Raw genomic sequence first — 16171 nt, 5'->3', positions numbered from 1 at the left:
TTGTGGTGAGGCTGACAGCTGGGAAACTTTATCGTTTTCTCCACGGAGGAGGGGCCAGGAGGCGGGATGAGGAGACAAGCACAAGTGGAGGAGGCAAGGACACATATTGGGATGCACAGAGAGAGATTAGAATAGAGGAGAAGCTTCACTCCCATTGGTTCCCATTGTAGCCAATAAGCTTTGCGGTTCCTCTTGGGTGCCCACTAGGGGGGCTAACGCGGGCAAGTGAAAACCCCATTGACACCCATTCACTTGGTCGCAAGCGTCAACTATCTGAAGTTCCACCGGTGACCACCAGTGAGTGAACCCCCTCTGGTTGGAAGAACCAATGGCAGAGAGGACAAAGAGAGTATGATAGTTACAGTATAAACAGTAAACACTACGCTCTGCTTCACACCCGCTGCCTTTGAACGGCTGGCTTGAACTTGGAATTTATGTCATGTGGTAGCAAGCCAATGTTGGCTCTGGGGACTGAGTCTTACCACCATACCTTGAAGAGGAGGCTTATGTCAACAAGCTACAAAAAATATTATTGTTTATATATATATCTATAATATTAAAGGTATTTTGGACTCTAGGATAGTACAGTAAAGAGTGGGTCAGGAAATGAGTGGGAGAGAGAAAGACGGGGGAGTTTCGGGAAATGACATCAGGCTGGAATCAAACCCAGCCTCCTCCGGTTTAACAGTGCAGTGCCCTACCACTTGAGCCACGGCTAGGCCATGTACGTATTATTGCCGTTATTACAGGGTGGCCGCGGGTCCTTAAAAAGTCTTAAAAAGTCTTAAATTTCATTTTCAGCAAATAAGGCCTTGAAAAGTCTTATTTTGTCTTAAAATGTCAACCCAAATGTCTTAAATTTGTGGAGCTTAATTTAGGGAGGAATAATTATGTCAGCCATGTGATGAACTTTGTGACGGAAATCGGGAGTTGTAGCCATGTAGTGTAATTTAGAACGCATTATTGAATTTTATTTAGTGTAAAGTTTCATTGTGTATAGTTTTGTGTTTTCAAACGGCTACATTAATGTAAATTTAACCAATTGGTTCTTGTGCTTCATTTGAACCTGTGTATGATCTTGCGAGTTGGTCCTAATTTCATTTGGAAAATGGTATTGAAAAGTCTTAAAATGTCTTAATTTTGACTTGCTAAAACCTGTTAACGCCGCGAGTTGGTCTTAATTTTATTTGGAAAACGGTATTGTCTTAAAATGTCTTAATTCTGACTTGGTCAAACCTGTAGACACCATATAGTTTTTTTACAGGGACACTGTGTGAGATTTTCAGTTGTTTATTTCCAGAATTCATGCTGCCCATTCACTAATGTTACCTTTTTCATGAATACTTACCACCAGCATCAAATTCTAAGTATTCATTATGACTGGAAAAAATGCACTTTTCATACATGAAAAGGGGGATCTTCTCCATGGTCAGCCATTTCGAATTTCCAAAAATAGCCTTTTTTAGCTGCAAAAATTACTGTACTTGGACCGTACTAGAAAATATTTGTTTATTATTTAGTAAACTTTCATGTAAAGATCAAATTTGACAATAGGCAGCCCACTTTAATTGAGCAGCATAGTTGCAGTACCTTTTTTGACCCTTTCCTGCACAGTGTCCCTTTAACTTCTAACAATATGACACCTTCTTTAACCTACAGGTATGAGAAAGGCGACTTTGAGAAGGCTGCTGAGCTGTACAAGCGCGCTATGGAGATCAAGGACGCGGAGCCGTCGCTGGTTTGCGGCAAAGCACCGTCGGTACACTCCTCGTATGTGGACACCTTCAGCCACAGACACCCGCCCTTCCACCAGCACACCACAACACACAAGTGAACTTTCACCCTTGCCCTCACTAACACCCCTCAGCAACTTGGTTTTACAAGTTCCCACAAAGACCTCGACATTTCTTTTAAACTGATTTGGAAATGTAGTCATAATCATTGGCTTGCACATCCATTGGGAGAGGAATATGAACCATCTCATGATCTCATGATCCTATCTACGTATATGAATCATTTTTTTTAACCTCGTTTCTAAATGGCTGTGCAATGGACTAGCTGTGTCCATTCGTTGGTTCTCACAGAGAGCTCAACATGTTTCAGGTTGAATGGGATTGGGATCGTAATCATTGGCTTGCCTGTCAGTTGGGAGACGAATATGAAGACTCCAGCGTCTTGCACAGAAACATGATTAATGCTTACTTATATTTTATGTATACATGTATACTGTTCTCTTAACAGTAATGTTTGAATGGTGTATAGTGTATTTGGCCGAGGAAAGGAGATTGTGTGCCAAAGATCTAATATGAACTTGAATATGGAAATGAAGAATCAAGTCTTTTTAAAGAGCCAATTTGTTTTTTTTTGTTTGTTTGTTTTTTTAGGTCGAAAGACAAATCATGTTTGCACTGGTGGTAACATTTCTGTACATTTGAATAGCATGCTTCTTAATTACATTGTAATTTTAAACTCTTGTTATATACAAGATTGGTGATATGCTTGACATTTGTGGGTGAAGTATTACATGTTAAGTATTCAGATGCCGGGGTAAGACAGGGATTGTGCTCTGAACACGGTTATATGGTTATATAATAATAATAATAATAATAACAATAATAATAACGAGATTGCATTTCCTCACAGAAAATGCTGGAGTATGCTTGCCCGTCTTGCATTTGTTGCCCTTCATGCATGAATTGCCCTTCATGCATATGCTGCCCTTCATGCATACACAACATACAGTTAACCATCTATACATGAGAAGTCTTTGTTGTCAATTTTGATTAGCTGCTGTGCGTTGCCGAGATATGAGCTCACTTCCTGTTTGGCGTCTCCGCCGCCAAATTTGATTGGCTCCTATTTGAAGACGGTTAAGGGTAGAAGGACTTTTAGGGTAGATGTACGTATCTCAGTCCGAAGATGCCCTCACAAGAATTTCGTGACGATTGGACAAAAATCGTGGGCGGGGCATCAATTTTATTGATTTTTACAAAATTCAAAATGGCGGAAAAACTTTCCAGGCGGAAAATTATGTCATAAGGTTTGGCCCAAGGATTCCAGTGATACCAAGTTTATGAAATTCCGACGAATGGTTCAAAAGTTACAACATGTAATGCACTTGCAACTTTGACCTGCTGGTGGCGCTACAGAGTTTGAGGTACCCCTGTGAAAAATACAAATCCAAGTCGTTTTATCGAGCCGAACGTTTCGGTCTATGAACGGATTTTCTATCTTGAGCGGTTCTTCAAAACGAATGGTCGTAGACGGAAGGAGAAAATTAATAACCGGAAACGGGTCGAATAACAATAAAATACTAGATTGCATTTCCTCACAGAAAATGCTGGAGTATGCTTGCCCGTCTTGCATTCGTTGCCCTTCATGCATGCCTTGCCTTTCATGCATGAATTGCCCTTCATGCATATGCTGCCTTTCATGCATACATAACATACAGTTAACCACCTAGATATAAGCTAACTTCCTGTTTGGTATGTACCATATTGGCAAAAACACATTTTCACTAATTGTAGCGCCCCCCAGTGGCCGTATTGCACTGAATTCGTTAAGTACCCTCATGTGTAAGAAATTTCGTTAAGATCTTTCAAGGCGTTGCTGAGATATGAGCTAACTTCCTGTTTGGACGGTGCGTTTGTCTTTGTTGTCAAATTTGATTGGCTGCTGTGCGCCGATGCTTTCAGCTATTGCTCTGTAAATTTCAGCATAGGTGCAGAATAGTCCAATGGTGGTCTGATAACAATAATAATAATAATAGTAATAATAATATTATATGGTTATATGAACTTCAGAAGCTTATATGTGTAATGGAGGCCAACTAGCAGTGTGGCGTGGAACGTTAGTAGGTTATTTTCATCCACTTCTTGAACTGCCTGATGGAGAAAGCAAGGAAGTTGTACAGTATGATCATTACTTCGCATCATCTTCAATAGGTAGTACAAGACTATTTGCCTGGCTCTTGCCTAACCTGTAGTTTAATCTGCGCAGCTTTGTGAGCTCCGTATGTGCTGAGTGCCACCAGGGGGCTCCAGAGCTATACACACACACACACACACACACAGAGGTCTGGTAGGAGCCAGGCTACAAGACTATGGCCGTTTCTTAATGTCTAGTGTGCGTCCTTCGAGGTGTATCAGCCTTCGTAATCACACCCAGTGATTGGATACTCTTTGGTGAACTCTGCGGAGTATCCATTCACTGGGCGTGACTAATTAGGCTGACACACTTTCGGCTCATACATTAGACAAAATGCCCGATAACTAGAGAAATGGCCGATAACTACAGAGGTACAAGGACAGCACAAGAAAACAGGGCTTCTGTATAATTTGTGCATGCATGGGTGTATATGGGGATTTTATTGTATTGTATTTTATGTATGTAGGATATTGTATTGTAATTTACACTGTAAAATAATGTCATTCTTTCTGTAATAATATAAAGCCATATTAAAAGACCTGAAGTTCAAAAGACGATGAAGTTGTTCAAGATAAATATCACTGTGCATACACAGGCAGGCCTACACAGAGGATATAGAATTAGTCTGCAACAAAATCTCATGTGAATGGAATGTCAACAGTGACTACATCACTAAATGCAAGCAAGTACCATCAGGATATAGTACATTATTAGGCCTAATAGGCTAGGCCTCTGTCTGATTGGAGGAGTAAACCTAACACCCTACTTTACTCTAAACTTCTACCAATTATTTTTGGCTTGGTTTATGGAGTTGTTGATGTGTACACTGTGGACAATGGAGAGACCCCTAGTTAGGATGGTTTACAAAATGACAAGTTGTGTGTCAAACTGCCAGGTCTGTGTATCTGTGGCCAAACCAGCGCAGACCTTCTGCGACTACTTCCTTGCTCCAGTCGACTGAATGACACCATGACGTCACGTCTTGCTCTGGCGCTATCCTTTCACATACTCGACTAGGCGGGCGTGCAACATTTGCCAAATGACGCATCACAGTTTTCCGCCTGCCAGCAAAGCAGGAAATCCCTCTCAAAAATCACCTGGACTGAATTAAAGTTTAAGAAGATGGAATCTACGAATACCAGCGTAACAGGTAAATTAGATCGAAACTTTTCTTTTCAATACGTAAACAAGGACAGCTTCATAACTTGGCGCCGTGTTGTTGTCTATTGTGTTTAGGGAAGAGTGCTCTCATTTGTTGCTTGGGCGATATGGACAACTCGGTACATACACGTTTGCCACGAACGAGCTTTCCTGGCTCGAATAGTTAACTTCTCTGCCGTTTAAACGGTGAAAAGTTCGGCCTGGACTAAGTCACGCCTAGAGTAACACACACCGAGGAGAACAAACTTTCCGTTGTACATTATACTGTCATTGACTGAACATTGAGAGGTCCTTGTTGACCTCAGGCTGTGTGTGTGCTCCTCCGACTAGGACTACTAGGTCAAGCTGAAAACTTGTTCGCAAGCAGCGAAACAGGCCGCCTTGGGTTATTATTATACAGTAACTACACAGCTGTATGCTGGCCCTATGCAACATGTGACAGTTGTCGCCCTGTATAACATGTCAGTGCCCATACTGTCAAGTCGGAACTTCATCACGTCATGTGATGCGATGATGGTGATGAGCCAGAAGCCATTTTATAGGCCTTGTAATAATGGTCTATCAACATGATTATCTATACAAAGTTGCATAACAGTAGGCTATAACATTATTCATATGTTTCACATGTTGGGAATATATAAGGAAGATGACACTTAATATCATTCTACAGTCACGTTCATTCCTCAGGAACAGCAATGGGGATCCAGACTAAAGCTTTACAATCCCAAATAGGTTAAATTGTTCTCCCGCTTAATGTAAACAAATGTAAAAATGTCCAAATGTGCTCCACAAGAATTAAAATCACAATTAATTACCCTAATAATATTTTTCATTGCTGCTTGCTATTAAGTGTGACCAAAACAAATCCCTGGGTAGAGAGGGAGAAGTTATTCTTTGACTTGTATTAAGGCAGCACATTCTTTCAGCAAAGCCAAAGGCATCTGCAATATAATAGCCTACTAATAGGCCTAGTCATGCCAGGTTGGTATTGATTTCCTAGCTCAGGTGACTGACGTCCTACGTCCTCCTTCAGGGAGTCTCAGGATTGCACTGGCTGAACTTGAAGCCACAACAACACCGTGTCTGCTGTACTGGAGCGTGTCTATGTTCCCACAGCCCATTGGTCCCACATAACTATGGCTTTTTAACACTATTTTTTAGGCCCATTGGTCCTAAGACACCTAGTTGGTCCTCAGTCCTCAAGACTCCCCACTGTCAACGATGTCAAAGCAATGTTGTTATGATGTCGAGTGTTTTCAGCAATAGGCCGGTCAAAGTAAGATGCTACCTGAAGTAAGACACTACCTGAATATTGCTTTTGGAATCAGTGGCATTGCCAGAAGTGTTTAAATGGGTTAACAGGGGCGTGAAAATGAATGTCCAACTGGGAAACTGCAACTCTCATTGGCATTGTGACACAGCACTCCAGTGCACACAAGTGAACACTGCACACAAAACACAGCTGTTCCACCAGTATTTTTCATCTAAGTGTTTCAACCTATAACATTGCTTAAATAGCTTCTCACAGGACATGACATGGTTGCCATGGTATTGGGTGTGATGCAATCATGGATGTTCCACAGTGTATGATGGCATCACACCCAATATCATGACAACCATGTCACGTCCTGTGAGAAGCTGTTGATGACACAATATGCCATTTTTTAAAAAGTGTTTTTTTTTTCACTTACAAAATTGATTGTACTTCACATAATATCTTATACACAACAATGTTATAGGCTGAAACACTGGTGTCGCCTATCACCTGAAATCTTTCAAGTCTGCAGCATAAAACCTGTTCTCTCGTGCCGTCTGTGCCAACGTCATATCCGTCATTATAAGCCTGGAGGAAGAATTAGTGGTGTGGCTGGTCACTTATTTAGGCAACACAAGCACTTTAATCAATGTATAATGTGACTGTAGTACCAATGCAATAACACATTAATGATATTACTTTGAAACCACAAATTACGGTGAAACTGACTGTAGCATAGCCTGCTGTTTTTGGGAGCTAGCCAATGCCTGTGTATACAGTCACTAGACCTAGTCTAAGAAGCTTGCATTGCACTGTGCTGTGGAGTGCTGTCACAATGTCAAAGGGAGTTTCTCAGTGGGTTTTCACTTTCATATCACCATATCTGCCTTCAAGCTTAACAGTGTGTTGTACACACACACACACACACACACACACACACACACACACACACACACACACACACACACACACACACACACACACACACACACACACTTTTATTTTTTTGTATTTGTGAGCAAGATCCCAAGATGGGAAACAGTGACATAAGAGATTCAGTGACCAACACTCTCCTCACCCCAACCTCTGATAAAACATCACATGACTCCAAACTAAAGGCTATACATTAAAAGATAAACGATTTGAGTACTTGGTCCTGAAATGTCACCTTTCCTTCCCCCTTAGCTACACAGTGCTATGCTTCAAGACTGAGGACAGTTGAGCATTTGGCCAGTCTTAAGTAATGGAAACAAAGTTGAATGTCCGCACATTTGCTCCCATTTGTCTTTTTTTCCCCCCAATGAATGTTTTCGAGCTACACGCTCTTCACCAGAATTTGATTAGGAGTGTGTAGCTCGAAAACGTTTACATGGGGGAAGAAAGGGAAAAAAGAGCCAAAACAAAGGGAGCAAGTGTGTGGACATTCAACTTTGTTTCCGTGATTGCCTGACCCTTTTGTCCTGCACCTACCTCTACCTTACTTGACTAACAAATTAAAGGGACACTGTGTGAGATTATTAGTTGTTGATTTCCAGAATTCATGCTGCCCATTCACTAATGTTACCTTTTTCATGAATACTTACCACCAGCATCAAATTCTTAGTATTCATTATGACTGGAAAAATCACACTTTTCATACATGAAAAGGGGGATCTTCCCCATGGTCCGCCATTTTGAATTTTGCTGCAAAAATGACTGTACTTGGACCATACTAGAAAATATTTGTTTATTACTTAGTAAACTTTCATGTAAAGATCAAATTTGGCAATAGGCAGCCCAGTTTCAATGAGCAGCATGGTTGCAGTACCTTTTTTGACCATTTCCTGCACACTGTCCCTTTAAGTAATTAAATGTCACTTTGTGTCTCCTTGCATGACGCTGCTGCCTGCGCTCCAGACTCAGGAGGGGAAGACGGGCGGCGATCGTCGTCGTCGTCGACGTCGACCATCGTCGAGGGCGGCGTGAAGCACCTGTCGGAGTTGCGTCTGGTGCTGCTGGGCTGGCGCTGGCCCGGCAAGAGCATGACGGGCAACACCATCCTGGGCCGCGAGGAGTTCCACCTGGAACGCGCCGCAGAGTTCTGCGTCAAGCGCGACGCTGAGGTGTGCGGACGCCAGGTGACGGTGGTGGACACCCCCGGCTGGTTCTCGACGCAGAACACGCCCCCCACATACAGACAGGTAGGCCGCCCGGGAACAATAACAAGATTTGTAAATGGGGGGGAGGGAGATGCTTTTTTTTTGACAGGATAGTAAGGAGAGTGACGAGAAATAACCGGGGGAGAGATGGGAAAGGATTTGAAAATGACCTCGGGCCAAACAAACCAGTGCGACTGAAAACATAACCTCCTTGGCGGAGTTGATTAAACACTTAGGGGTCTTACACACCAGGGCGGTAAAGCGCCGCGGAACGGCCGCATTTTTTACCGGCGTCGGTAAAAGAAAGAACCGTTCCGTTCCGCCTTGGTATGTTTTAGCCCTTAAAGAGTGCTCTGAAACCAACTATACCCTAGAAGGGGTTAAATCGACTCTCTAAGACTCTCTTTTCCTCTGTGCAGGTATAATTATCGGGTCCAGAAAATAATTGACATTGTTAAAAAAGTTATTGATGGTCCCAGCCGTGAATCTGGCGGCTGGGCGCTGGCCTGCTGTGCCGGCGACCTGGGTTCGATTCCTAGCCCGGGTCATGTGGCCGACCCTTCCCCGTCTCTCTCTCCCGCTTTTTTCTTCCACTGTCTCACCTCCACTGTCCCATCTCCAAAAATAAAGGCATAAAAGCCCCATAATGCACGCCGTACCACTTGTGGCACGCTGTAATAATCATTGAAAAGTTAGCTACCATAGTACTACACTACAATGACCTGACACAGGGCCTTTAGTAATGCACTACGACTTGGTCATTGCCATTCTGGTAACAGCAAATTTATGTGTGTGTCTTAACGGGTTAAAAAATAGTTATTGGGGGCGCTGCGCGCTAAGCCCCCCACATTTGGGCTTGCACGCCCACGGGGACCCCGGTTCGAGTCCGGCCGGGGTCCTTTCCCGATCCCACCCCCTCTCTCTGTCCCACTCGCTTCCTGTCACCATCTCAGGCTGTCCTATCAAATAAAAAAGCCCCTAAAAATATATATTTTAAAAAAAAAAAGGTTATTGATGAATAACTGATTTATTGTTTTTTGTGATAACATGCCTACCGCCAGGAGATGCTTCGGGGCCCCAGTCTGTTGCCGCCGGGCCCGCACGCCTTCCTCCTGGTCATCCCCGTGGGCATGTTCACCGAGGCGGACCGGGCCTGCATCGAGGAGAACCTGGCGCAGTTCGGCGAGCGGGTGTGGCGGCACACGCTGGTGGTGTTCACCTGGGCCGCGGTGCTGCGGGACAAGCCCATCGAGCGGTACATCAAGCGGGAGGGCCGCGAGCTGCAGTGGGTGGTGGAGAAGTGCCGCAAGAGGTACCACGTCGTCAACAACCACGTGTTCGGAGAGCACCCGCAGCTGCCCGCGCTCATCAGGAAGGTGGAGAAGATGGTGGCGGAGGAAGGCGGACACTACACGCCGGAGGGCGCAGCGGGCGCGGAGAAGGAGAAGGAGAAGGAGGGGGGCAAGAAGACGCAGGCGCAGACGCAGGCGGCGGGGAACCATAGCAACCAACCGCTGCCGCAGCAAGACCAACAACAACAACAACAACAACAACACCAAAACCAAAATCAGAATTCCAACAAAGACTCGAAGAGAGACTTGGGGGCCAGGCCTAAAAACAACTGCTCCTTCACGTCGCTCCGAGGGCTGGACGTAGACACGACACAGAGTAAGTTGCATTACATTACAGAGAGAGAGAGAGAGAGAGAGAGAGAGAGAGAGAGAGAGAGAGAGAGAGAGAGAGAGACTTTATTAATCCCCAAGGGGAAATTGAGTGCCACCTGGTCATGCACACAACACATAACAGGAAGACAGGGCAAATACATAATAAATAAGAGCTAATAAATAAATAAAAACAGTCCATCATAAAAACACACAAAGAATCTCAACAACATTAGAAACATTAAAAAGTCACTCAGCAGCTGTTGTTAAAAATTCTGATAGCTGCAGGAATAAAAGATCTTCTGAACCTTTCGGTGGAGCATCTAGGTAGGAGGAGCCTTTGACTTTTGCCACTTTTTGTGATCAAGCTGAACAATGGGTGGTCGTCCATGCTCAGTACACTTTTCATTTTCCTCATTGTCCTCTCCTCTAAAATCTGCTCCACCGAATTAAAACATGCACCTGTGATGGACCCCGCTTTCCTCATGTGCATTACACGGTAACAAAAAACACTGTATTAATTCAACACTCTGGGTTGAAGTACTCTGGGACCAAATACAACCTTGGTGTCATATCATCTCTCGGGATTAACATTTGATTTTTTTACTGTGTACTCTTAGCTGACACTTGACCTAAAGTGTTCTTATGGGGATGTACCGAATCCAAGATTCGCTTTCAGATTCGGACTTGTCGACGGGGTTCGGGTTCGGTGATCCGAGTAGGATTCAGTGTTCGATTTCGGATTAGGTCAAATCTTTAGCAGTGAATTCGGTATTCGGCAGAACCCTTAAAAATCAGGATACAGTACATCTCTAGTTCTTAACCTACTCCAGATAGATACTGTACCATCCCAAAACGTTATTGATGTTTTGTAAAGTGTCTGCTCATGTTGCACAACCTTTGGGATGATATTTGGACTATGGTTAACGCAAGACATGTTTAGAAAATGTAAACAAACCTTGTGATCATTAGAATGGGGCAGGAACTTGGAAAGGGCTGAGGAAAAAATACTGCGTCGGCCCGGCGGGTCCTGACAAGTCAAAGGTAGCAGGAGCAATACAAGCGCATGTTGAATTCTCCTTTAACCCTTTATAACATGAGCTCAGTTATACATCTGCTGTTACCAGAAGGACAATGACCAAGTTATAATATAGCACTCATTCAACACTCTGTACAATTTTTTGTAGTTAAGTCTTTTCAACAACTATTACAGCGTTCCACTGAAACGGTGTGCATTATGAGGCCCCTACAGTTGTTTAGGTACAGGGTATTGGTTATAGTTCCTGGAGTAATGTGATGTTTAGTGCCTTGCTCACGGGGCACTTCAGCAATGGATGAGGTTGTTGCAGACCCAGAGTTGTTGTATAAAGTAGAAGTAGAGGTACATGTAATTGCAACACTGTTGTGTTGTGTGATATTACAAAGTTGAAACCATGTAACATCATACCACTAGTGTTGTCATTACATCTGTAAGACTAACTTACTTCTACTTATGGGTTTCCCGTTTGTAAACAATCCCTGGCTGCGCACTGTTCAACGTCTGATTGTTGGAAACTCCTGTCACTCATAAAAGGCGCTCACGTGGTTGACTGCTTAGCATCTTGCCCCTCCTCACATCTTGAATGTTTGTAAACGGGACACCTATCTATACTCTATACCAGTGATTCTCAAAGTGTGGTCCGAAGACCACTAGTGGTCCGCGACAGAGTTCAGGTGGTCCGCGAGGGCTTTTCTACTTTTCCAAGACAAGCTAGCTGTAGGCTATATTTGTAACATTATTACAAAGTCTCATTTTCACCACAGTAAGACAGGCTTGTAAATGTGAATAAAAAGTAAGTGATCTGCATCGAAATTAGCAGTGTCAAATTAGCACCCATCAACAGTCAATTCAGTTGACAGCGGGTCCCTGAACATTTTTGGGGGGACGAAGTGGTCCTCGGTTCTGAAAGAGTTTGAGAAACATTGCTCTATACAACTCTGAGCAGACCACCCATCTCCCTACTGGCGCGGGACTCAAATCTGCGACCTTCTGGGCTCAGGACCAACTCCCTAACCATTAGGCCACAGCTGTCACAATATGTTCTATAAATAGCCCATGTCTTCTACTATCAATATAAAAAAAAACACGTGTGACGTGACCACTCGCACATCGCCATGCAATTGATGGAAGGCAATGATAAAGCATCTTCAATTTTACCCTTAGATAGATAGTTTATTTATTTGTCCTTTCGGAAAATTGTGCATCTGATACAGTTACAAGGACATTACAATAGACAAAAACACAATTGACAAACACAACCCGCCCCCCCAAGAAGACAGGTTGACAAAAACCCAACTTAAACACAGTAAAGTGCAGTTATTCAGCACCAAAGTGCAATGTGCTATTCAGTCTAAGTTACAGTTGTCTTATTTAACATGGATACACTAGTAGGTATAAATGATCAATAAATAACACCCAATTATTTTTATATTGTAGGCTGGACCATGTAAAGTTGAATTTTATTTTATGAGAGACTTTATCTGAGGTGACTTTCAAAATAGGATGTAATCAACAACAAAGAGTGTGGGTGGGGAAAAAACCCCAAATCAACGGGCATATCAAGATGACGGAGGGCAGATGAGTATGATTAGTTTTGTTATTTGTAAAGGAGAGACTTTGTGGCCATTACTGCAGTTAAGACAAATACATGATTGCATCTGGAATGACCTTGTTACTTGTCCTTGGGAGAGTCCAGTGTTTACATGTCGCTGCTGTGGGGTCCTGTTAAGGGAAACAGCGGCGTACCAACTATTTTGCCTTAGCCAGCATTTCAGACAGAAGTATTTTTGGATAAGTATTTTTGTATCTGATTTGTCGCAACTGATAAACAAGAAGGAAATGATTCCAGTTTGTACCAAGAAGTGGTTAGGGAAATGACCCTTCCCCTCACTGCCAAGACAGGCAGATGTTACATGCTGCTTCTTGGTTTTTTCCCCCCATTTCTCCCCTATATGGGTGATTATCTTTGATACTTGACAGTAACCCTTGTAATTATACTGTTGTCTGATAGAAAACACTCTTGATTCCTTCCAAACAATATCGGCAGTCTGCTGTTCAGTATCCCAAAAGTGATCGGGAATTTGTGTTTTAATATATAAACACCTATTCCTGACTTCCGTATCCCCAAATAAAGCCATTTGACTGTTGAGCTGTCAGAATGGGACACTGAATGTCGCCTCGTTTCGGTTGTCCCCGGCGTCAAAAATACAGACTGTTGAGCTGTCAGAATGGAACACTGAATGTCGCCTCGTTTCGGTTGTCCCTGGCATCAAAAATGACATTATGATGTTATGAATGGCTTGTTAAGCGATGACTCTTTTCCTGTGTTTCTGTCTACAGGTACGTCAAGCCAGCCCAATAAGTGACCACAGAAGACCACAAGAACAGGTGGAGGAACACAAAACTGAATCAAATTCATCCCAACAACCAGACCTTCCTGCTGTACTGTAGCCTTCCCTTATGATTTGTTATTATATCACAATATCCACAACCGCAAAACACTTTGGATAAAGCCTTTAGGTCATGAGAAGTTACTGTATTTTTGTATGTGTGTTGTATGTACTCTATGTGTTAAAAAATTAAACTATGAATTTTAAAAAGTACAAGAAGGTCTTTTTATTTTTGTCTGTAATTTCTAGAATAAAACAGTCTAGAATGTTCTGGAGTGAAAAAGATAGTACTAGAGGAAGAATCAATGCATGTGTGTGCCTCACACTCGCGGGTGTCACATAGCAAACAATAATGAATCATATCAGTTATAGAGGTTTATGAAGCCAATGTCCTCGCATCCATGCTGAAACACCCCCTCGCATCCACTTAGCTCTCCTCCATTCTCCTGTCAGGTGCTTCAGACATGCCTACACTGCCTACTCTTTCAGAGGCTTTGGCGTACGAGATGTCTTCGGTGTTGTCACAACAAAGGCAGGGCCGGATTAAGATGGCCTGGGGCCCCTAGGCTACCGGTTGCTGTTAGATTTTTGATCAAATGTAAAAATGAAATAAAATTCAGAGAATAATTAAAAGGACACAATAAAATGGGAGGTACCGTAGCATATTATAGCAGTGTCGATCTTCCACGTACACAACACTTTCACTTTCTCAACATCATGATTCTGCAGTAGCCTACCTTTGACGGATATATAGGCCTAGGTGCAAAAACGGAAGGAAATCCAAGGCACTCTCCTTTAGAAAAAAGTTTAAAGCCTTTGTTGTGATGGCTTGGTCATACTAACTAGACATTTAAAAGACCCCAACGCGTTTCGGCAGTCATGCCTTCTTCAGGGAGTCAAATATAGAGGATACACAGTATAGGATCAGGATATACGTAGGCTTTTTATTTGTAGGCCGAGTAGACAACCTTTATGGCAGGGCTATTCAAATGGCCGCCCTAGGGCCAGGTGCGGCCCTTGGACAGCAAGGTTCTGGCCCCCCACAAGCCCCTTGAAATACAGGATAGTTTTTTGGAATTTAGAGATAAATGTATGGGTTCCTTTATCATGCTGAAACGGGACACGGGACGTTAAAATGCAGGAAATTACATCTAAGAAATGCAAAACTTTCTGGGGGATGACCCCCAGACCCTCCACTTCAATGAAGTCTCCTGTATGTTTTCCATTGACAGTCGGCAACCATAATACATACGTATAGTTAGGCCCCTTAAGTGGGAGGAATTTGAAAAACTGGCCCTTCTTTATGGTTTGTACTGCTGTAACAGAGCGGCCAGTTTACCCTGTTTACCATGAAAGCTTCAACTTCAACTGAACCGAATGAGGATAAAATTGGAACGTGTCTTAAAATATATGTAATCTGGGAATATGTTTATTCTATACATGGGAATAAAAGGTCTTTATTTGTGAAATCAGGCATTTGGTATTTGCATTATGTTTTGTTCTATCTTTAACCCATTCAATATTTGTTTTTATGAGTCATATGGGTTTATATGAGGGTAATTTTTTGGGGGGGTAATTTTTCAAAGTATAATATTTATCTTGCTTTCTATATACCGCATAGAAAGCAAAAACACACTCACACACACTCCTCATGAGCAGTCTGTCAGTTTTTTTTTTTCTTCGATCAATACTGAGAACCTTGAACCAACTAATTACTGCGGCGTTTCAAGGAACACCATCCATCATATTCCTTATTATCCCCTTAGATGAAATGGAAAGTGACGCTGATGTGTCGCCTATGAATGGCTTTATGTGTTTGGGTTTGAAAAGGCAGACGGGATGCCTTGTTGAAAAGGGGCTATGAGAGCAAATGGGTGGCGTGGGGGTGGGTGGGGGGTGAGGGCATTGAAGAAGTGGATCCATTAGCTGAAGACGAGGAATGCATAAGAGACTACAAAAGGGGGAAAGAGAGGGCCTTCAAAAAATGTTTTCGAGCTTACCCCTCTCATCTGCTTGGAATGCATTATAAGGAACAGAAATATACATTGATTTATAATCATAGAAATGTGTTGACTAATATTGTTTATAGCTACTGTCTTAAAAGTGGACACATCACCACCAGTCCTTTTTATAATGAGAGGAAATATGATAGGTCAATACAAGTAAGTACATGAGAAGATAAGAAAAGTATGCCCTTTATCATCCCGCAGTAGGGCAATTCATGTGTTGCAGCAGTATCATAAAGTAGACAACATGACCCTAATTCCAAATTAATAATTCTGGATTAAATAGTTCCGTCGAGTTTATATTGAATTAACATTTAATTCCGAATTGTGAGGCGTTTACGTGACATTTTCAAAGCGGAATTAAGCTTTATTCAGAATTAAATTGAGTTCATTCTGAATTAAATGTCTCATGCAAACGAGGCCGATGTGGGTGTCTGAATGGATCTGTCCACAATAGAGCCGTCTTGTCTTGTCTTGGAGTCAGAGGTGACTTATGGCTCAGTGTGGGTTGTGATTTACAGCTCAGGTCTCATTACCCAAAATCTAGAAATCGTGTCTTGCTGCTGGAACCTGTTCATCAATTTGCCAGCCACT

The 16171-nt window shown here is 42.7% G+C and overlaps 2 protein-coding genes across 2 annotated transcripts in view; both read left to right on the top strand.

Annotated features, from left to right (window-relative positions):
* The window catches only part of nphp3 (nephronophthisis 3), a 48186-nt gene extending 45570 nt beyond the window's left edge, over positions 1-2616 (top strand). Inside the window, exon 28 of the mRNA XM_063206431.1 lies at positions 1660-2616. Within this exon, the coding sequence (XP_063062501.1) occupies positions 1660-1834 (175 nt within the window). The 3' untranslated portion in view covers positions 1835-2616. The remainder of the gene's footprint in view (positions 1-1659) is intronic.
* Positions 2617-4941: 2325 nt separating this feature from the next.
* Positions 4942-13779, top strand: LOC134455404 (GTPase IMAP family member 9). The gene is made up of 4 exons (XM_063206425.1): positions 4942-5077; positions 8240-8523; positions 9543-10149; positions 13522-13779. The coding sequence occupies exons 1-4, from the start codon at positions 5050-5052 to the stop codon at positions 13545-13547; spliced, it is 945 nt and encodes a 314-aa protein (XP_063062495.1). The 5' UTR covers positions 4942-5049; the 3' UTR covers positions 13548-13779.
* The last annotated feature ends 2392 nt before the right edge of the window (positions 13780-16171 follow it).

Source organism: Engraulis encrasicolus, chromosome 9 (genome assembly GCF_034702125.1).
Source record: "Engraulis encrasicolus isolate BLACKSEA-1 chromosome 9, IST_EnEncr_1.0, whole genome shotgun sequence".
Classification (NCBI taxonomy): Eukaryota; Metazoa; Chordata; class Actinopteri; order Clupeiformes; family Engraulidae; genus Engraulis; species Engraulis encrasicolus.
Note: the sequence above shows the minus strand (reverse complement) of the source record. Positions and strands in the feature narration are given on the sequence as shown.